This window comes from Papilio machaon, chromosome 27, assembly GCF_912999745.1.
Source record: "Papilio machaon chromosome 27, ilPapMach1.1, whole genome shotgun sequence".
NCBI lineage: Eukaryota > Metazoa > Arthropoda > Insecta > Lepidoptera > Papilionidae > Papilio > Papilio machaon.
Window position 1 is genome coordinate 3,387,239 of NC_060012.1, and position 22,373 is coordinate 3,409,611.

General features: G+C 31.7%; 4 protein-coding genes across 4 annotated transcripts; 2 read left to right on the plus strand and 2 right to left on the minus strand.

Moving 5' to 3' along the window:
• Positions 1–841: 841 nt before the first annotated feature.
• LOC106709427 (thioredoxin-2) lies at positions 842–7,990 on the minus strand. Its single transcript, XM_014501229.2, has 3 exons — positions 7,896–7,990; positions 1,967–2,142; positions 842–1,090 (listed from the first exon to the last, which is right to left on the minus strand). Exons 2-3 carry the CDS (start codon positions 2,135–2,137, stop codon positions 941–943), a joined length of 321 nt encoding a protein of 106 aa, XP_014356715.1. The 5' UTR covers positions 2,138–2,142; positions 7,896–7,990; the 3' UTR covers positions 842–940.
• A 307-nt stretch (positions 7,991–8,297) lies between these two features.
• Positions 8,298–14,566, plus strand: LOC106709420 (prostamide/prostaglandin F synthase). Its single transcript, XM_045684782.1, has 7 exons — positions 8,298–8,491; positions 9,841–9,936; positions 11,759–11,867; positions 12,269–12,397; positions 13,198–13,331; positions 13,534–13,605; positions 14,406–14,566. The coding sequence occupies exons 1-7, from the start codon at positions 8,432–8,434 to the stop codon at positions 14,418–14,420; spliced, it is 615 nt and encodes a 204-aa protein (XP_045540738.1). The 5' UTR covers positions 8,298–8,431; the 3' UTR covers positions 14,421–14,566.
• Positions 14,567–15,470: 904 nt separating this feature from the next.
• LOC106709433 lies at positions 15,471–16,352 on the minus strand. The gene has a single exon (XM_045684808.1). It carries the CDS (start codon positions 16,350–16,352, stop codon positions 15,471–15,473), a length of 882 nt encoding a protein of 293 aa, XP_045540764.1.
• A 1,364-nt stretch (positions 16,353–17,716) lies between these two features.
• On the plus strand, positions 17,717–20,287 carry LOC106709419. The gene is made up of 4 exons (XM_045684812.1): positions 17,717–17,801; positions 18,505–18,579; positions 18,908–19,201; positions 20,182–20,287. The coding sequence occupies exons 1-4, from the start codon at positions 17,799–17,801 to the stop codon at positions 20,233–20,235; spliced, it is 426 nt and encodes a 141-aa protein (XP_045540768.1). The 5' UTR covers positions 17,717–17,798; the 3' UTR covers positions 20,236–20,287.
• The last annotated feature ends 2,086 nt before the right edge of the window (positions 20,288–22,373 follow it).

The window sequence follows — 22,373 nt, forward strand, 5'->3', positions numbered from 1 at the left end:
TCATTGAAACAAAAAGGCTTTTCAAAATTAATATATTTTATAAGTTAATATTTATTACATATTTTGTAAAATGTAATTTGTAGCATAATATTGATAAATATACATAGCAGAATACTTCCTTAGAATTTCGTTAACTAGTTTAATTTTAGAGTTCTGAACCCTCTTTACTTATACAAGGTTCCTGATAACAATGTAACTTAAGTACTACTAGCAGACACAGGCCCAGCATACCTAAGTTGCATTTTATAAGGTTTGTTCAGCAAAAAAATAATAAGAATATTCTGCAATTCAATAGCAAAGCTGCACTGACTATTACGGACAAATCTCACTAGAGAAAGATAAACAATCTTGTCAGAAGTCGACTTATGCTGTCTTTTTGCTTGTAGCTACCAGCTACCTTTCTAGGACTATTGATTAATGTGGCCAGCTCATTGATGACTTAAGGGTTATAAAAATACAGTTATTTCTCACAAATTTTTTAATGTAGTAACAATAGTGTGTAACATATATAAAAAACCAAAAGTGGCACAGCCGTTGCGGGCATGTACGCATCTAAATGCAATTTTCGTGCGTAAAATAAATTTTATCCCGTGCTTTAAGACACATTGTGGTTAATCACAGATTTAAAAATTGTAAAAGAAAAAACAAACACCCTTGTTTATTAAACATAAACCCTGAAAATCGCTTTTAAAATGAAAATTTACATTATATGCGTATTCAAATTAAATGTATGTTTATTTAATGTATTTCAAAATTAAATTATTTGCTGTATAAAGAGAAAAAAATTACACAGACTAAAATACTTTTACTGTATAGAGGACGAAATAAAAGTTACTTTAGATGCTAGTTATTTTTTCATATATTAAGTATCGTATATATTAAATCCGGCTGCGGTATCCGGGGTGGACAGGGCAGCAGCGTACAGCCCTCGGGTGACGGTTTACTTGTGCTTGAGAATTGTGTTCTTGAGTTTGTCGACATTAGCCCCGGAGAACTCTTCGAGTTTCTTAGAGGACTTTACAAAAACAAAGGTAGGCATTGAATTGATGTTGTACTCAGTCGCAATGTCCTCGCATTCGTCGACGTCCACCTGGAAAACGTATAGTTCACATTTAAGACTAGTTCTTAATTTAAAAAAATGACCTATCCCAATAATAATCTAAACCCATATGACACTAAACTTAAATGATTCTGTGTTAACACGTCATAGTACGTAATGAAATTTTTATTATGATAGGTATTTGACAATTAATTTTTTATTAATCACAGTGTACAGTGTACACAGTGTGTAAAACCATTTTGGTTTTCATTTTAAAATAATTTTCCTACAATTCTGATTAAAAACTGGTTAAACCTCATTCAACAACAAACAAGTCATTTTTAAACTTTTATAGGTAAGTACTGATTTCAACTTTAACATATAATTTTTGAAATCCTACAAATATGTTAACATCTTTGAACCATAGAGATTCAGATTAAAAATATTTTATTAACTACTAAATGTCTCTACTTATTATTTTTATAACTTAAAGTAATTATTTCATTTGAAATGCATCGTAAGAGGAATTTTTACCAATGATCTACTAAACGGAATATATTAAACTTGTTCTGGCCTTGACCTTGAAGTGGCCTCCATTAAAACTGTCGATACAAAGTATTATTATATATTTTAGCTTTTATATTATATTTAAGATAGTTGGTTTTTTTTATATCTTTTATTTAAATTATTTTAATCACAATACGAAATTATAAAAAGTATTACTTATTATCCATTCAAAATCAACATGGCGGTCATTACAATATGTCATATCATTTCATATACTATATAGTTCGATTTTACAATATAAAAGATGCTAGAAAAAACTTTTTGTTTTTCTTGTCAGCTAAATAAAAGGTAAAGAAACATAACCTCTCGAGTTTAAATAAAAATTATATCTTCGTGACTTCAAGGGTACTTTAGACTGACCTTCAGAACAACAATAGAGTCAGCCATCTCCGTGGCCATCTCATCTAGCTTGGGCCCAATCATCTTACAGGGTCCGCACCAGGTGGCCATGAAGTCGATTACCACCAGCTTTTCGCCAGCCTCCGCCAGCCTGGTCTTCAGGTCCTCAGAGTCCTTGATGTGGATCGACATTTTACCTGGATAATGAGAAGTTAACTTTATACTATTCTGATAATTAAACGAGCAACAGCAGTAGAGTTCTCAAAACCATTAGTCAGCTATACTTCCTGCTTCCAGCTGTTTGTTACGGAGGATAAATCTTGTTCTCTTACCCTTCCCACCAAGGGCATGATAAGAGGAAGTGGATGTAACGTGGGAGGGGCTTTAATATACATAATCCCCTCTATCCTGTAGCGATACCAAGTGACTGCTTGTGTATTTTTTGTCATCTTGTATAAAAAATATAATTGTAAACAAGAAGCATCACAAAATCATTACAATAATCCATGTCAATTACGATACAAGGCTCTGATTAAAGATACGTGAACGTTAAACTATGGTTGAAATAATATCCTTCAAGTACATTAAAGAGAACAATATAGACGACGTATAGTCTGTGCATATTCAAGGCCAAAACTTTGTAAACAAAAGGTACGTTTCATTTTTAAAGACAGAAACCAAACATTTAAAAATTAAAATACAATATTATTAAATATCATAGCGTTGAAAATCTAACTGTCCCTTTCCTACTCATGTAGGGTCAACGCAACAGTTTTTGCCCTCTAGATTAATTGTATCTTCCGTCACTTCAGTTGTTACTGCCTTCTTAATCAAGTTATGTTTCACGCTATCTATTCATCTCTCCCTAGACCCTTCCCCTACCGGTGTATTATCAGTACAATCTGATTTCTCGTTTTTAGGAATTGAATCCAAGTCCTACTCTACATATCGCATAATATGAAGTTGGATATATATCCAACGTCTAGGCCGTGTGATGCGATGACGTCATATCGACAAATCATTTTATATTCAAATCCGTCTCTGTTGTAGTTTTCTCAGACAAATTAGTCACCGTTAAATTACATTCAGACGATGACTTAGCATTTTATTTAAAAAAATTATCACGTTCAAATTATTTAATACTAGCCGTCGCCCGCGACTCCGTCCACGCGCTATTAAAAAAACCTAAATTAGTAGCCAAATTTCATCGAGATCCATTCAGCAGTTCTGGAGATACCTTCAAACAAACATCCATCCATCCACCCATTTAAACATTCGCATTTATAATGTTAGGAGTATTTACGTAGTTTAACATGAAAGATCACAGACTTTGCTAAGTTTTGATATTATATTAGTATGTCCAACGAGATATATTCACGCAATGCATTTTAGTTACCTTTGTGTTTACGACCCTGAAGAATCGAACGAACCCTCATGATTTTTGTAGTATTTTTTATAAAATTTACTTTAGAAAATAAAAAAAATACTAAATATATGAAAGATAATAAAAACTGTAATTTAGGTAAAAATGAACAAAAAAAATTTACATTTTCCTCATTTACATATAAGGAAAAAATCGTCTGGAAAACACGTTGTCAAAAAGTTTGACAAGCAAGAAAATCCGTCTTAAAAATAAAAAATCATAGAAAAAGAATCAGTTTAAAAATGTAAAAAATAAAATAAAAATTAACACAGCAGAAATGATAACTCACCTCTAAATTAATATATTAAAAATCAGTCTTAAGTACACTTTAAATAAATACTCTTTGGGGTTTTTGTACTTTACGAATGGCCAACGCCACGGCTATTGAATGACTATCTATTAAAATGTTCAGAAACTTTTTATATAAAACCACTGGCTTCCCTGTGTTACTCATTCGCAGATGACGTCACTTATTTGTTTTTTCATCATGACAGTTGCAAGGAAAAAGAAGCAATGACGAAACATTACGAGAAATTGAAATAAATTTCGTCTCATTTATTTTATAACTAAAAATAATTGAGACGTAAGACTGGGTGTTTACCATTGGGCCAATCGACCCAAAAGGAAACAACCGTGACACAAACAAGGTGACAAGGTTTTAAACATCGGTTAACATAACCGTGGGTCCCATATAATTATGCATCTTAAATTCCGTGACATTTGTATCCAAATTCAATTACTATCTCTGTTTTTGCAATGACAATGAGAGGGATGGCAATATTGCAACCACACTAAACGCCAAACAAGTCACAAAACATCTTGCGTTTCCATCATTACATGCATAACCTACAGGAAAACCTTAGTGCTTGTAACAAAAAAAAATTCAGTCGAATTGATAACCTCCTTCTTTTTGAAGTCGGCTAACAAAGGAATAAACAAAGAAAACATGCTCGAAACTTACTTAATATTATAAACTAGCTTTTACCCGCGACTCCGTCCGCGCGGAATACAAAATAGAAAACGGGGTAAAAATTATCCTATGTCCGTTTCCTGGTTCTAAGCTACCTGCCCACCAATTTTCAGTCAAATCGATTCAGCCGTTCTTGAGTTATAAATAGTGTAACTAACACGACTTTCTTTTATATATATAGATACAGAAGTTTGATTGGAAGTATCTTTGTTACCAAATAACTCCAAAACGGCTGAATTAATCTGGATGAAATTTGGAACCTATATAGATTACAGTCTGCAAGAGCACATACGGTATTCAGTAGTTTTTAGATTTCACAAACGCGAACGAAGGTGCGGTACTACTGCTATCACGACTAACTTCGCTAAGTATCCCTTACAGTATTGATTAGTGTAACACAAGCTAACTAGGTCGGCTTACGTCATCGTAAGTATTGTGTATCAAGACATTTCAATATAGTAGAATCGATCATTAGAAGTACTAGAACAATAATATATCGTTTTACTAGCTTTTACCTGCGACTCCGTCCGCGCGGAATAAAAAATAGAAAACGGGGTAAAAATTATCCTATGTCCGTTTCCTGGTTCTAAGCTACCTGCTCACCAATTTTCAGTCAAATCGATTCAGCCGTTCTTGAGTTATAAATGGTGTAACTAACACGACTTTCTTTTATATATATAGATGATACATGAACAGAACAGAGTGAATTCAAATATAACATCTAATATTAGTGAAGAGCAGGAAAATGGCCATAGATTCATTTTAGCTAAATTAAGTTTATTAGGGCTTAAAGAAGGTAAAATAGTGGTATGCTTTATTACTGCATATGGACCATATCAAAGGGTCCTATGTATAAGGGCCAAAGTAACAAATTGATGATTTTTTACTATATTATGTTAAAAGTTATGTCTGAGTCTAGTTAACAACATGCACTAAACACAAGTACACATTTACAGGTGTAAACATGTTTTTTGGAAGTAAAAGGGTGTATGTATCTTTTCCTACATCATTGAAACTTTGAGAGCCTCTCCTGTAAAGTTGTCAATTTGCACATAGGCCCTTATTCATAGGAGCCATCAATATTCATTTTTTTTTCATTGTTAGTATTGATCATTTTAATCATAGACAATACTAAGTGCCACAATATGCTACACTGCCAGTGTTAAGTTGGTTAAACCAACCTTTTTTGTACTCTTTACTACATTTTATCAGTCAGTTAATATAATTCCTATGTTATTGTACATAATTATTCAATAGTATATACCAATTTAGTGTTTATGCCTTATATTTGGTATATTTAATGCAATGTAAATCTATATATATATATATAAGAAAGTCGTGTTAGTTACACCATTTATAACTCAAGAATGGCTGAATCGATTGACTGAAAATTGGTGGGCAGGTAGCTTAGAACCAGGAAACGGACATAGGATAATTTTTACCCCGTTTTCTATTTTTTATTCCGCGCGGACGGAGTCGCGGGTAAAAGCTAGTTATAAATAAAATTGCAATGTTACTGAAAACTACATATCACATAGAAATATATATGTTGAGTATTTAATGATAGTAAAAATGTTTACCATGTCACCGCGATACGCCTTATCATGTGGTAAATGATAACACTAAACATACTGCAAGTAGTTTTTATATTTCAAATATACACAAGGTATATATGATTAGGTTAGGCATGCTTTAATTGTAACTAGCTTTTACCCGCGACTCCGCCCGCGCGGAATAAAAAATAGAAAATGGGGTAAAAATTATCCTATGTCCGTTTCCTGGTTCTAAGCTACCTGCACACCAATTTTCAGTCAAATCGATTCAGCCGTTCTTGAGTTATAAATAGTGTAACTAACACGACTTTCTTTTATATATATAGATTTCTACAGCTAAAACACACACTAGCTTATTATTATTTCGATTTTCATTAAAAAAGTATGTGTGGATCTTGAATTGAGGTAACACTGAGGTGGCCTCTGATTTAAATTGAGGCGTCACTTGTTTTATAGTTGCAAATGATTAAATAGGACTAGTCAGTAAAGTTTTTTTCTTATTTTATTAAACAGTAATTTCATATTAACTTGTAATTTTGATCCATTTTTAAATAGTCATGCTTTTTTTTTCACCACAGAATTTATGTGTCTAACTAAAGAAAACTTTACAGAAAATTTTAGTGTAAACATAACATTATAGCTCACATGTGGTGCCAATTAAAAAAAATCAAGATTATTGAAATATGATTATGGATGCATTCATTGCAAATAAAAAACAAAGTACTTTTAGTGGAAGTAGGGTTGCCAGGTCGCCAAACCTACTAGCCAGACAGACCAGCCAGTTTGGCTAGACATTTGGGTAGAAAGGTCGGACACCTGTTTTATTTAGAATTTTGTCTCAGTATTAATAGGTACACTCTCGTTTGGGAAATGTAAAAAGCCTAACAAAAGCCGGACAACTCGGACTTTTGGCTGGATACACAGTCAAAAAGTCTACCTATGTCCAAACTGGCAATTTTAACTGGAAGCAGTAATTGTAGTACATATTTAAAGTTAAAACATACCATTTTATAAACATATTGACATATTATCCGAGGCAATCAAAGGGTCATGCTGCTTACCAAAACAGTGTTAAACTGTATTTTTTTTAAAGAAATACAATATATTTTTAGAGCACAGTTTCGCACATTAAATTAAATTGAAAACTGTACCAAACATTAAAGTTTAGTTGAAAACAAACATTAAAATATATTTCATTAATAAGGAAATAAGGATTGTGAATCTTTGTATGTAAACTTACACTTCACTATAATATTGTAAATCAAATTGTAAACTGTAAAAATCTTTCAAATGAGAATTTAAAATTATAACTGATATGTTATATTTAATTGAATTGAAAATTAGTGTGCTTGTAACAAAATGTACCAACATGTCTTAAATACAAAAAATACAAACAATTATCTTGACAAAGTTGTCGGGTGACATAATTTTGTATCAGAAACTAATAAGTTTAGAAATTCTTATTCAGAACAACGTCACTAACATACAGTATTAGAATACTTAGAAATAAAGATCAAAATATCGCATCTATTAATAATTAAAAAAAAAAACATGACTCACGAATGCCTAGTATTTTTACACGTACAAGCAATACCGTTGTATCATAATTACATTTTATAATTGACTGGAAGTATGAACTATTCTAACTGGTCACTTACAATAGTATATAAATAATTTACATCATAATTACTCACAATGACGTAAGTACGCACGTACCCACACTTAACAACTTCACATGTATTACATGCATTCATACCATGTTAACACTTTTCCTTACAGTCTAAATAGCTCCCTGAGTATGATTAGGCAAGAATTGACGAAATATGACATTGAAATGCTACTATAATCAATATCAAATTGTACATTGAAAAAAAAATCAATCGATCTAAGCATCAGAAAGTGCAAGGTCATATAGTAAGTATTTATACTAACTATACGAATAGTGTATCTAAAAATTAAGTGTGGATCATTAAAGTTATGATAATAAACTAAATAATAACTTACGTTGTGTGAAGATTTCTCAAATAACAATTATACCGGTGCAACACGCGGCTACTGCTACTGTCACAAACTCACAAATCACAATCAAGATGAAGTGAAAATGAAAAATAACGCGAACATTCCAGTGCTGCCAATTAAAAAAAAAATTATGCCATTTTACGCTTCATTTTAAAACTTAAATTATAAAAAAGCCAATTAATACAAGAGGGTCAGTAACTATTTTTGTATCTGCTTTTTTTAAATTATATGAAATTAACAATAACTATTTCAGCTAATTGATATCCGTTCTGTCTTTTTGCTGTTTGTTTATTGTTCCGCTTATGTTATGTTTATGGAATATGACAATGACATTTGTATCAGTGACAGTTGGTCTCGGCCTGTTTATGTTACTGACATTTTGATTTCCGTTTCCGACGAAAGGAACTTTTGTTTTTGTCAGTTGTCAGTCAGTTTTACTACAAAAAAATCCTAAAACATTTATATTTATTAAATTGAAGAGTAAGCATACGAATTGTTCATAAAATAGAAACAATACAAAGATGTCTGTAGATATTAACGTTATTGGATCGCATAAGATAAGAAGCATTCCTGGGGGAGAGGTAACGATATATTTCAATTTTATTCTTTTTGTTGACTTAATTTTTTTTAATTTAATATGTACATACATTTACTTTTAATTTGCGGTATTCTTTTTATTTCAATTACAATAATTTTACAGTTAAATGAATTTCAATTACAATTTCATCATAATTCTACTGCACTAGTTCACGGAAAACCGGTCGTAATGAAAGTGAAGTACGAAGTAGTTTATAATTAGGAACGGAATTATGATTTAATATAACAATGATTACGATACATATATCGAAAAAATATAATAATGAAATAAATAAATAACAAGATAGTGTGAAATTTCATAGGAGAGATATTTGCAAACTACAATAAAGGCTTTGTTTATGTTTACGAAACTACTGAAATAAATTCCAATGCACTTTGCACTCGATTTTGTAACATACATTTTTATTTTATTGATCTTTATTAAGCAATACTTGTATCAAAAACATGATTATGATAAGATATAATTTTATCATGACATAAATTTGGTATGGGAGATGATTATTGGGTATGTGTTGGTAAAAATAATGTGATATATATGTGATGCTAGGTAAAGTAAAATATTATAAATATTAGGGTGGCCCAAAAAAATAAAATTTTTGTTTTTTTCGATTCTCATGTGAAAATATGTGAGTTTACTATGTTTTAAGAACCTCCACCAAAGGACAGGTTAAAAAAAAATTCTTAAAAGGTCGCTCAGAATTTTTGAAAAATTCCAAAATTGCCGAAAATCAGATTTTTTTTTCCAAGGTAAATACTTTATATCTTTTTAAAAGAGAAATTTATAAAAATTCGGAGCGACCTTTAGAAAATAAAATTTTGACGTCAAATTTTCAGAATCTTTATATTATTTTACACTTAAAAAGATGGCATGACGAGAAAAAAAAATTAAAACAAAAAAAAAATCTGATTTTCGGCAATTTTTGAATTTTTCAAAAATTCTGAGCGACCTTTTAAGATTTTTTTTTTAACCTGTCCTTTGGTGGAGGTTCTTAAAACATAGTAAACTCACATATTTTCACACGAGAATCGAAAAAAACAAAAATTTTATTTTTTTGGGCCACCCTAATAAATATGAATGTATGGATGGATGTTTGTTACAAAATATCTCCAATATGAGTGCATGGATCTAGCTGAAATTGAAATTTGGCATAGATGTAGAACAAAGTCTCATATAACATAGTCTACTAATTAAGTTTTGTTTTTTTATTTCCGCGTGGACGGAGTCTCGTGCTAATAGGCTAGGCTAGTAAGTAAATCAAATGTTACATCATCTGTAGGTACTAATTGAATGGTCATTTTAGTAACTTTGAGTAATAATTTTTATTTTACATAGCAAGTGGAATTGAAGACTTTCTGGCAAGATCAGGATGCTGTGGTGATCTTTTTCCGGCGCTGGGGTTGTATGCTGTGCAGGCTATGGGCTAAAGAGGTGAGAAAATTACATTCTCGCTACCTTAATAATTACAAAAACATGTTTAAATTTCTCATATTCTCTTTCAAAAAACTCATATATGTTTTTGTTTATGTTTAGACAATGGAAACAAACTGTATAACATGTTTTTTACTAAGATTCTAAGGCATAATATATTTACAAGGTCAGAATAATTCTATGTACATACTTTTATGATTACTTGCACAGTACAATAGTTGCAGTGTTGCGTAATAACCATTATCTACACGCAATCAATTAATTCTATGTTAGAAATGAAAAAAATCTATTGTAATTAAAATCCTATTGTAAATTATAAATGTCAATTTCTATCTGACATTTTACCTTATATGTGTTACGGATTTTTTTTTATATCAAACGGGGGCAAACGAGCAGACGGTCACCTGGATTCGACGAAATAGCGAGGCGACCGTTGCCCATAGACATTCGCAAACGCAGATGCGTTGCTTACCTTTAATTAAGGGTGAAGGGGACGCACTGAAAGAGGATATTCCCCCTTCCTATGCGTCCCCTCTTTCAACAAATCCACTTCCCCTTCCCATCCTTTCCTAATAAGAAAAGGATGTGAAGGGGAAGAGTACTAAAATTAGGCTTCCGGCTCCACACACATCAGACTTCACTCCAGTCTTCTGTATGGTTGTGGTATTTCACAGAGCGAGGCCAATTCCTGTCACTAATGTTGTTGTTGCTGGCATCTACCACTGTTAACTTATAAATTGTGAAGTTTATGAACTTGCTAGTAATAATTTAAAACTAGCTTTTACCCGCGACTCCGTCCGCGCGGAATAAAAAATAGAAAACGGGGTAGAAATTATCCTATGTCCGTTTCCTGGTTCTAAGCTACCTGCCCACCAATTTTCAGTCAAATCGATTCAGCCGTTCTTGAGTTATAAATAGTGTAACTAACACTACTTTCTTTTATATATATAGTTGGATGATATAATCTTATTCAATTCACTAATCTTGTCAATTTATAGATAACCTAGTGACTATTAAAAGGTGTTTCCGTTGCTGTGAATTTCTATATGTCTTGGAAAATACGGATATCCAATTATGTTAATTTTTCCATTCTATAGAAACTGAAATGAAAAAATATAGATAGATCAATGTAGAAAAAGGTATATTGAAGTTTAATATCAATTGGTAGCAAGGCCTCATATTATTCAAAATATTTCCGAGTGTTTCTGTACCGAGTATAAATAAACAATATAATGTAAAAATTATTCATGCATGCAGTCTGACAAGTTTATTTTTTATTATTTTTCAGTTTCTCATCATGATAAATTCACAATATTAATAATAATTACCTTTGTATGGATAAAATTTATGTTATGTGGAGGAATGATGTTCATATAAACAAAAAAGTAATGATATTAAATGTGGATGGCTATAAAGGTAGAGGAAGACCAAAGAAAGTATGGATGGATTGTGTGAAAGAGGATATGCGTAAGAAGGGGGTAAATTCAGATATGACGGCCGATAGAGATGTATGGAGGAGTAGTACATACTGTGTCGACCCTCCATAGGGGTAAGGGCAGGTTGATGATGGTGACCTTCGTATGGATAAAAATAAATCTACAGTAATATAGAGTAAAGATATGTATTTTTATATGTTTGTTAGAAATGAACTTAAAAAGTAATGGTCCGATGTCAAAACTACTTTCACCGTTAGAATGATAAATTATTCCTGAGTGACATAGGCTATATTTAATTTTGTTATGAAGCAAAACTGGGTGTTACCACTGTTTTTTTATAATTACAATATAAAATATATTAATTTGTGTAAAAATATGTTTTTTAGTTGAGCGAGATTGCACCAGTTTTGAAGAAAAATAACATAAAACTGATTGGAATTGGTGTAGAAAATGCTGGCTCCAAGGAATTTTTGGAGGGAAAGTTTTTTGATGGTGGTAAGTTGGTTAAACTATTATTGTTAAATGTACACACTGTTCTAAATTAAATTGATGGATGGATGGATGGTATCTCCAGAATGGTTGTCTTGACCTCGCTTAAATTTGGTATAGATGTAGAACATAGTCTGGAAAGACACACCGAGTACTGGTTAATTTTTTTTTATTCCGTGCAGACTGAGTTGCGGGTCATTATAAAATAGAGATGTCAAACTGAATTTTGCAGCGGGCCATATATTAAATTTTGAATTCATATGTGGGCCCAGATTAAAAAAATGAACTAAATTGTAACATTTTACTTATTAAATTAGAATCGAATGGAATCTAAAAGCTCTATAAAACATGATTCTTTCTATGACATTGAGATCATTGGTTGTATCTTTGAGTGTTATTAATTTCAGAGCTCTATCACGTTGATGATATATCAACTTATCACACTTTGGGCTTCAAAAGATTCAATGTGGTGTCAATTATAACGTCACTATTCTGGAAACAATCCAGGGAAGCGATTGCGAAAGGAAGAGGAATGGGTAAATATATGTTATATAATATATATTTGGATTCCCAAAGGGGTCGATATTGAACTGAAAGCATTGCTAATTCTCACTCTATCTTCTTCTATTGACCTAAGTCAGAATTAATAATAATAATAATTGATCTTAAAAGTAGGTAATTTGACCATGGGGGGGGTCTGATGTAACAGTTCATTTTGGAAATAGGGGTCACTTGTCCAAAATAGTTTAGGGATCCCTGATCTATATTTTATGTAATAGTATCAGTAAATATATTATTCTCTAATGCAGTAGTACTATGCGGTCATGATAACATGACACCTAAGTTTGTTGACGTCACAGTTCTTAACGCTTAAATTGTTAAATATATTAATTTTTTTTTTTATAAAGTAAGCAATTTCAATGCTTAGTTTCTGAAAAAAAAAACATCAGATTCAACTAACACTTTCTAACAATCAATTTTATTACTCGTTCTTATTCAATATTTTTTAACATAATTTGGAATATTAAAAATGCTTTTAAATGACATATTGATTTAATTGTTTAATTATCACGAATGTTAGTTGAAAGCTTGATATTTTTTTTTTAGAAATTGGGCGTTAATAAATAATTTATAATATAGATAAAAACGCTGTAAATCAAATATAGGTTTGCACAGTGATCTAAATGGCGACGGTTTACAAAATGGCGGCGCTTTGTTAATCAAAGATGGCGGCAAATTGCGTCACTTCGTGCAACTTGGTCCCGCGGATATGTTACCAAATATGGACATTCTAGAGGTTTCTATTTATATATATTTGTATGTTTTGTGTAATTAGGTCTAGGTGGTGATTACAAAGGTGATTGGGTACAAACAGGGGGCGCGTTGTTAGTTGAAAAGGGCGGGAATGTGATCCGCCATTTTGTACAGACGGGACCGGGTGATCATTTGAATAATAAGGATATTTTAAAGGTGGGTTTAGAAGTTTTTTTTTTTTATATAAGAAAGACAATGTTTCTTTTATTATAGTTTTTAACAGATTAAATTGTCAATTTTTTTATATATTTATCATAGAATAGTCTAAATTCGAAGCATATTTTATTCTAATTAAAAAATAAATTAATTTTTTTCATGTTTTGTATAAAGATTATATAAAAAATGTATATTTTTTTAGCATTTCAATCTAGAAGCAGAATATAAAGAAGAGACAATGGCAAATAAAGTCCGTGATAACATCGAATGTAATGTATGTATATTATTATATTATTTAATTTTTATATTAATCATTTATTTGTATAAAATTTCACGAGCCTCCGTGGCTCAGGGGTTAAGCACTTGACTTGCAATCTGCAGATCTTGGGTTCGAATCCGGACATGTACCATGTGTTTTTCGATTTACATATGTACATTTATCTGACGTTCTTACTGTGAAGGAAAACATTGTGATGCTGCAAATATCTGAGAAGAAATTCAATGATATGTGTGAAGTCAACCCGCACTTGGCCAGCGTGGTTGACTATGGTCTAGTCACCTATTACTTAGAGTAGGATTCAAACCCCTCAGTGGAGATGTATAGTGATCTGATGATAATAAGAATTTAATATATATAGAAATTCTTGATCCTTTTGAAATCTCCCTTATTCGGGTTCGACTGTATTTTGTCTTTAATTTTTTTTAATTTCTGTAATAATTTTTGCTCGTCTAAAAGTAGGGTGTTTTTGCATAGTCCATTATATTTTTGATAGCATATAATCTTAATGCTTTAAACAATTTTCAAAATGTTGTTCAATGCCATAATAAAGGTAAAATCAACGATTAATTTTTTTTTAACCGACTTCAATAAGGAGGTTCTCAACGTTGAGATTTATAATATGAATAATGTCATTCTTCTTTAGATTGATGCGGAATTGTTGCCATCAAGTCTTGTTTTTTTGTTTATGAATTGTTGTATTCACAATATTCCTGTGTTTATTCATTTATAATTTTTTTTTTAAAGTAGTTAGATATAATACTAATATTGGTGTCAAACACATTTTCAATTTCCAGACAGAAGCCAAGTGATAAGCTAAGTGTGAAGAATTTCCTTCCGTTTGTGCCGATTCATGTTATTTGGTGCTCTAGAAGATGTAAGCAGACTAAAGTCTAGTGGGATAAGGTTCAGAATCGCTTGCTTTTTGGTGTCAGGGTATCTGTAATGTTCGTAATGTAATTGTTTATTAATATTTTATTTTTTAAATTACAAGTGTATTTTTTAATTTTTGTTTTATTCTCCTTTAAATTTAATTTTAACGTTTTTATACGAAAAAGCAATTTAATCTGTGATTCATTAAATTTAAATAGTTCTAATAAAAAAATCGTGTAAGGATTTTTATGGCTGAAAAAACTTTTTTTCCTGTAAAATAATGAGCGCAATAAGTTAAATATGATATTTGCTATTATATTCCGACAGGATGCTGTAATTTTAAATTTGAAATAAAATATATACAAAATATTATGTTTATACTTGTAATGTTCAGGAAAAGGAGTAAAAGAAGATATCCAAAAGTCATATTTTATTTAGAAATAAAAAATTAAGTATAACTAATATAAATAATTTTTATTAGGAGCTAATTTCACTTTTGTCTCGACATAAAACTAATGCATATAAATAGACATGTTATATTTATCTAACTAATATTATAAATGAAAAAGTATAGATAGATGCATGGATGGATGTTTGTTTGAAGGTATCTCCGTAAGTGCCTAGAGGATCTTGATGAAATTTGGCACAGATGTAGAACATAGTCTGGAAGAACACAGGCTATTTAAGTTTTTTTAATTCCGCGCGGACGGAATCGTTGGCGACACCTAGTATGAATATAAATTTATAAACATAACTATCATCTAATAAATAACATAAATTTATTATACAAATGCTTTTTCTTCTCGTCTTATAACCATTAAGATCCACTTAAATAATTAATATGAAAACTATTAACTTTGCGAAAAACCGTAGTATAAATAATGTTACGATTGTGAACTTATAACTTACTTTTACCTCAGTTTATAATAAGCCAGGCACATTCAGTCATTTTTATTTATAAATTAACTATTACTTATTGTTTTACTTTTTCACTTATTCGACATTGCAACAAACTTTTTTGTATGTTTTCCTCTACCTTTCGTTGAGACCGCACATAGACTATAATTCGGTGTCATATAATATATCTTTTCCTCATTAACATCATGGTATATTATGTTATTGTCCGCATCGAATACAACACGGAAAGGTGTGCCTTTACCAAAAGCACCGATTTCTAACAAACTATCTTTGCTATAGTCCAATTTATAAACTCCTCGACTAGCTGGCTGAATGAAATGTACTTCTCCCTTTTTGTCTATGGCCAAAGAGAATATTTCATCTATGAAAAACTCTGCGTTCTTAGTGCCGTTCCTTAATCGGTAAATAATCGATTCGCTCATGAAATATAAATCGTTCTTCTTATCGATTACGAAATCATCGATTTGATAATTCGATAGTTGTGGGATACTCTTCGATTTATTTTTATCGTAAATATAAATACCTTTAGATTTAAATAAAGAATAATAAAGTTTGTTTTTAAATTGTAAATGCCATATTGTTTTGTCTGTTAGTCCAATGGGTTTGATCTTTTTGGTACTTGGATTGTATTTATATATTCCAACTGTACCAGACATGTAAACTTCTCTCGTTTTTTGGTCAACTGCTCGCCCGAAGGTAAATGCTATTTTTGGGATTACTTTGAATTTGATATTATTTAAATCGTACGCTCCTGTGTGATCTATGGAGTGATTTGTTTGGTAATGAAAATAAAGAATATTAGCAGTTGTATCGACTGCAAGTTGCCCGGAGAATTTGTGAGCGGTGAAGACATTGGACCGGGTGTGGCAGATTCCATCGAAGCATGCGTGACAGGATGGCCGACGGTAGGGTAAAACACCACTTATAGTCGACAGTAGAAATATTATTTTCATTTTTGTTCTGAAAAGAAGTGATATCTGATCAAATATCTGCTGCTGGTGAGCAGGAAAGAAAGTGACCAATTAAAAAAAACTTGAATTCAGCAAAGTAAAAATATTAGAGTACATATTATTTGAAAGGTCAGAAGGTTTCAGGAAAATACTACTTCTCTGTAAGGTTGTTTGCCTAACGTTGAGGTGATAACTGAATAATAATAAACTGCCAGCATTTATGAAAGAACATCACTCTTTTATAAGAAATACCGCTGTATAGACCATAATGCGGTTGCGTAAAAATCATAAGAAATAAGACCTAATAATATGCATTCGAGGTATATGTCGTGATAACATTAAGAAGTCTCTAGTGTCTTTAATTTGCATGACCTGACGTATTTCGTAATAATATTAAAATATAAACTTACTTGAACTTCCGATCCGCCATTATCACACTTTGAAATTAAAAAAAAAAGTATAATAAAAACTAAGGAATATTTTTTATCTACATCCGTAAGGAAGCATTTGTTATTTATGACTAAGCTCTATGATTTCGTTGCCAGCTGTTTTAACGATTGTCACCATGACGTTTTGACCTTTTGTATATTTTTATCATTAGATTGATTTATTAAGTAAACACGTTTTATACTAGTTACACATTAATCATTATTGGGTTTAATTGTTTATCGAACTTGAGAGAAAACCCTGGAATTTTTAAATACAACGTAATTTCCGCACGCATTAAAACAAAAAAGAGTAGTCACTAAAGACATTGTTGTTTGATTAATCCTTACCTCCTTATTATTAATATTATAAACATCTACTAAATAAGCATAAGTTACATTCGCAGTCGATACTTTCCCATTCGTAATAATGCCTACAAGCACCCGTCCAAAAGTTATTGTTATGAATATTCAATATGTTTCTACAATAATTGTTTTGGCAAGATAAAAATAAAGTCTGTATCCATATTGTTCGCGTGAGAATAGGATAATGTTTTTGCTTTATTTATGTCTGTTCAGTTGTAACTTGTAGTTTCGGTTTGACTGCTTATTAAATAATTGGAAAGCAATTGACTTTTCTAAAATGTAAGATTTTGTTTCTTAGCACTTTCGAATTATAACCGCTTTACGATCGATTCACGTTAATACTTAGAAGTTGTTTTAAATTAATTTGCCTTGAAATGCAAGGTTGAATAAAAAACAAAAGAGGTTTACTGTTAAAACTAATGTTTTCACAAATATTATCGGTTAAATATTTTGAAAAGTGTCCTCAGTTTGTGGACACAACACGAGTGTTTTGATGATGTTTTTCAAAATATTTAGATGTTATATCGTGTAGTAATGATGTTATGAAAATTTATATCTTATGTTGAATGTTTTAAATCTGCTCAAATTATTTCAACATGGGTTAATTACGTTCGTTTCATCATTCGAAGTGTCAGTGTTGAAGTGAAAACTGGCTCTGATGGTGAGTTTGAAATTGTCTTTTGCATTTTTATTAAATTTACTTTCGTTTCTTTTCTTGTATAAATGTAGTACCCAGGTTTGAAACTTTATGACTTTTAACTTCATTGGGTGCCATCTCTTATCGAAGGGTGGCTTCATAACTTAGATAGACTTTATTATGTGGATAGACTTACATAAGTTTTTTTTTTACAAGTATGAAGGATCATGAAAAACATTTAGTGATTTCGATACGTGGTAGTTCTGTGTGCTTAGCAGGAATATTTGCGACAACTGCCTTCGTATCGTCATATTCAATTATGCCAAAATTACTTTGAGATTCTTGGTGTACTTTACTCTGCACAAATTTTTTCGATTACTATACGACGGCGATTGTCACAAATATTTGTGCTAGGCCCACTGATGTCAGTTTTAAATTCATTTAAAATATTTTCTTCGAAGTTAAGTAATTAGTAAACATTGTTTTGGGAGAAAACCCTTTTAAAGTGGTGTACTCTTTCAAATCGACCGATAGGAATTTTAAAAACGAACGATATTAAACTTACTCTAAATTCAATCTGCAGATAATTAGAGCTTGATTTTTCTTCCTGCTCCAGACAGAATAGATATCTCACATAGGAATAACAGCCTGTGTCATGTCTAACCTTTCATTGCTTGATTTTTCACTAAAATGACTTTCCTGCCTTATTAATCTTCTATTTGTATAGGATTTATTAGCGATGGCGATCATCCTGGTTGGTTTAGCCAACGTCATTGCAACACCGTGCTGTGAGCATGGTCATGTAAGTTATTTATTATTTTTAATCACTCGACATCAAAAAACTTCTCAATTCTTCTGTTTTTTTTTTAAATTTACAAATATATTTGTAATTATCTTATCTTACATTCTTCTTACGATGAAGGAAAACATCGTCATGCAACCTGAACATATCTGAGAAGAAAATCAAAGATATATGTGAAGTCAACCAGCACTAGGCCAGCGTGGTTGACTATGGCCTAGTCACCCCTGACTTAGGGTAGGCTCCGAGCCTTTCGGTGGGGACGTATAGCTGTGCACACGTAGGTGAGCTGATGATGTAGATGATGTTCAATTGTCTTTTTGAATTTCAGAAGAATTGTACCCGTAAAGTACGACAAGATTCACCACCAAAACTGGATCACATTACTAATAACGGTACCAGCACACAATTAACATCGATTAAGAAGAGTACGTTGAAACCAATCGCAGAAGATAAATTAAAGAAGGAAACCGTGACCGAGGGAAGAACGAGGAAGAAACTGAAGAAGATAAAAGACAGTAGAGAAGATTGGGAGGAGTTGGTTATTGGGCAAGAAGATGCGGAGGTATTGGACGGCGCTATGGACAGAGAGGATCACGCGACGCATTACTTGACGGAGTTATTGGTTAGTATATACAAATAGTATATAGTATAAACTGCTGTATATCGATAGGTCCTATGTGCAAGGTGGTGCCTAAAGTAACAAATTGTTTTTTTTTGTGTTCGTAGTTTAGCTGACAACATGCACAAAACGAAATACACATTAACAAGCTTAAATGTTATTTTTTGCTGAAGTATAAGGGCCAATGCGGCATATTTTAATATATGGTAGAAATTTTGAGAGCCTCTCCCGAAAAGTTGTCAATTTGCACATTGGCCCTTATTCGTAGGAGCCATCGATATAGAGTAGCATCATTACAATAGGCAACCCGCTTTGGCTAGTAGATGAACAAATAAAAAGATTACCTAGATCACTATATCAAATCTATCTTGCGCTAGTCATCAAATTTCGGAAAACTAAGAATCTGCAGCTAGCTATCTTGGGACAAAAGAATTCTTAAGTATGCTTAATTGGTTTGAACACGTTGAAAGGATGAATGAAATAAAATTAACAAAGTAAATTTATGGAGTGAAAGTGTGTGGCAGTATCGGTTAACAGACTTATAATAGGGTTGATGACATACTCAAGAAGGTACCACTCTTCTTAAGAAAATTCGAAACCGACGTACATGTAGATCAGTGATTGTCAAACTTATTTCTTTCACCGCCCCCTTTGAAAATCAATTATATTTCAGAGCCCCCTAATTTTTATTCAGCCCTAAAACTTAAAAACCACAATTTCATTACTTTAATTAATTTCAATGGCCCCCATTTTTTGGGCCCCTTACCGCCTCGTCTTAGATTTCAAACGCCCCCAAGTGGGCGTTATCGCCCGCTTTGGGAAACACTGATGTAGATGTATGAATGTAGAAGAAGCAAGAGAGATGTGTCAGGACAGCGTCAAATGAAGGTCCGTGGTTTCTGCCTACCCTTCTTAGTTACGGGCGTGATTATGTTGTTATTTTATTAATTTAAATGTAAACTATATTTATTTTATGTTTACAGCCAATTCATGTAGACGAAGAGAACGAGAGGATGGAAGACATACTACAGTTTTGAAGAAGATCCGAAAGAAAAAAAAAATATAGAATGCTTTCAATTAAAAAAAAAGAAAACCCATACATATCAAAAACCATTGTTTATTATATAGGAAATATACTTTAGGTTTCGTAAAATATATCTAAGATTAATAATTTTAAATATTTATTTAGAAAATTTACAAAGTAAAATAAAATAATATGAAATACCAAGATTTTACTTTAAACTCATAAAATTAGTGTATTTAGTTTTTTTCTAGATTCTATTGTGATAAAGATTTAACTTACAGTCAACAGTGTCAAGTTGGAACATTACGGGTTTTAAGTTCGATTTATTTCTAAGTATTATGTATAATTAAAAAAAAAAACAGAAATTAAATGTTACATCTGGTCATTTATAAAAGGTCACACGGACACTGGTTTCGTGGAAATTTGACCTTTTAAGATTACAATTAAAATTAAATGAGATTAATTTTTAAGATTTAAACACTTAATACGTAATAAATTGTAATTAGATATATTGTAATGAATCATTTAGAATATAAATTTTAAGACGAGAATAAAATAATATTAAATTGGAAGTAACTTCATAGTGTTTTAATTTTACTAACGTAAATTTAATGTAGACTTTGTTGTCTACAGAAGACTAAAATTGGATTACGTAAGTTAATTGTTAACAGAACGAATCACTCAATGATGACTCATTTCACAACAGTTTCTATGCTTTTAATAATTAGGTGGCAAAGGGGATTTTATCTTAATGAATTTCTCTGTCCAGGATAATACACCTAGTAATAAGACTTCGCTTTGACCTTCACAAAAAATGTTCTTATGCCAACTAAGGTTCTTTTAAAGGTCATCTAGAAATTAAATATTTTATCCTTAATTATATTATAATATAGTATGTATATCAGGTACAGTTGACATAGAAGAGTGACCTGATCGCACGAGGTGCCGAGGTCGAAGCTGCTAATAGATTCGAGTCGTGTACAGGTCAATACCGTCCGTGCGGATCTGTGAATCATCGTTACAACGAAATATATACTGACCATTACTATTTGCTTACCCTAAATGTAAGGAAAGATTTTTATAGAAATATTGTACGTTGACCATTATTATTTGTTAACCCTTTCCTACGTTCCAAATCTTTTGCAATAGATAACTATTACTCTACAAGTCGAAAGTTTCAAAATATTCCATGAAATGAAGTACTCGTAAGTCTTTACAAATCGTCCTTTAACTTACAACACCTCTCAAGTTGAAAATTAGCGGTTTTCACATTTTAATGCCATTAGATGTAGCTGCTCATTCCACGTCTAACAATTGCTCACATGATAATTGAAAGGTAAAGAAATAGTAAAAAAAGTTAAAATAGAGTAAATCGACAAAATATAAAGAAATAATTATTTCTTAACCGCTAAATAGCGTATTTTTTAAGAAATTACTAAAAAAAAAAACACGTTTTTTTAAAATAGACAATTTTTTTCGTCTTCTGTAAAGTTGATAAAAATGACTTATGCGGTGTTAGCTAAGGGACGAAATGTTATTTTACCCTGGTTTACTTAGTGATACTTTTTGCGGACTAAGAGGAAGTGATTTTGGCACAACGCCCATTCTCTAATTGGACCACGTTAAGCAGAATTTGTGATTTGATAGAGGTATTATTCTAATTTTTGTTGACATAAGCTTGAGTACCTAAGATTTATATAATTATATGAATCATTAGCTGAACGCATCGTCCCTTCTGAGGGGTTCGGAGGCTACACTACTCGGGGTCAACTAGGTCATAGTCAACCACGCTGGCCCAGAGCGGATTGGTTGACTTCACACACATCTTTGAATTTCTTCTCAGATATATGCAGATTGATCACGACGTTTTACTTCGCCGTAAGGACGTCGGATAAATGTATATATGTAAATTGAAAAATACATTGGTACATAGTGGGAATCGAACTCAGGACCTGCATATTATAAGCGCTTAACCCCTGAGCCACCGACGCTCATCTAATTAAAAGATCAGTGGTAGATCCCGCAACAACAATATTTGTTGGGTGCACGAAATGACCGGGTCGACCGGTGCAACACCACGACCACACAGAAGACAGGCGTCAAGTGGAAGCAATTCTGCGTGTGGTACCGGAGGCCTAATTTTACTCCTCT

Coding starts and splice junctions, on each gene's coding strand:
- LOC106709433 (XM_045684808.1), bottom strand. CDS start 16,352: ATGAAAATAATATTTCTACTGTCGACTATAAGTGGTGTTTTACCCTAC.
- LOC106709419 (XM_045684812.1), top strand. Junction 18,580..18,907: donor CGTGCTGTGAGCATGGTCAT/GTAAGTTATTTA, acceptor TTTGAATTTCAG/AAGAATTGTACCCGTAAAGT. Junction 19,202..20,181: donor ATTACTTGACGGAGTTATTG/GTTAGTATATAC, acceptor TTATGTTTACAG/CCAATTCATGTAGACGAAGA.
- LOC106709420 (XM_045684782.1), top strand. CDS start 8,432: ATGTCTGTAGATATTAACGTTATTGGATCGCATAAGATAAGAAGCATT. Junction 9,937..11,758: donor GCAGGCTATGGGCTAAAGAG/GTGAGAAAATTA, acceptor TATGTTTTTTAG/TTGAGCGAGATTGCACCAGT. Junction 11,868..12,268: donor GGGAAAGTTTTTTGATGGTG/GTAAGTTGGTTA, acceptor TATTAATTTCAG/AGCTCTATCACGTTGATGAT.
- LOC106709427 (XM_014501229.2), bottom strand. CDS start 2,137: ATGTCGATCCACATCAAGGACTCTGAGGACCTGAAGACCAGGCTGGCG. Junction 1,091..1,966: donor ACTCTATTGTTGTTCTGAAG/GTCAGTCTAAAG, acceptor TACGTTTTCCAG/GTGGACGTCGACGAATGCGA.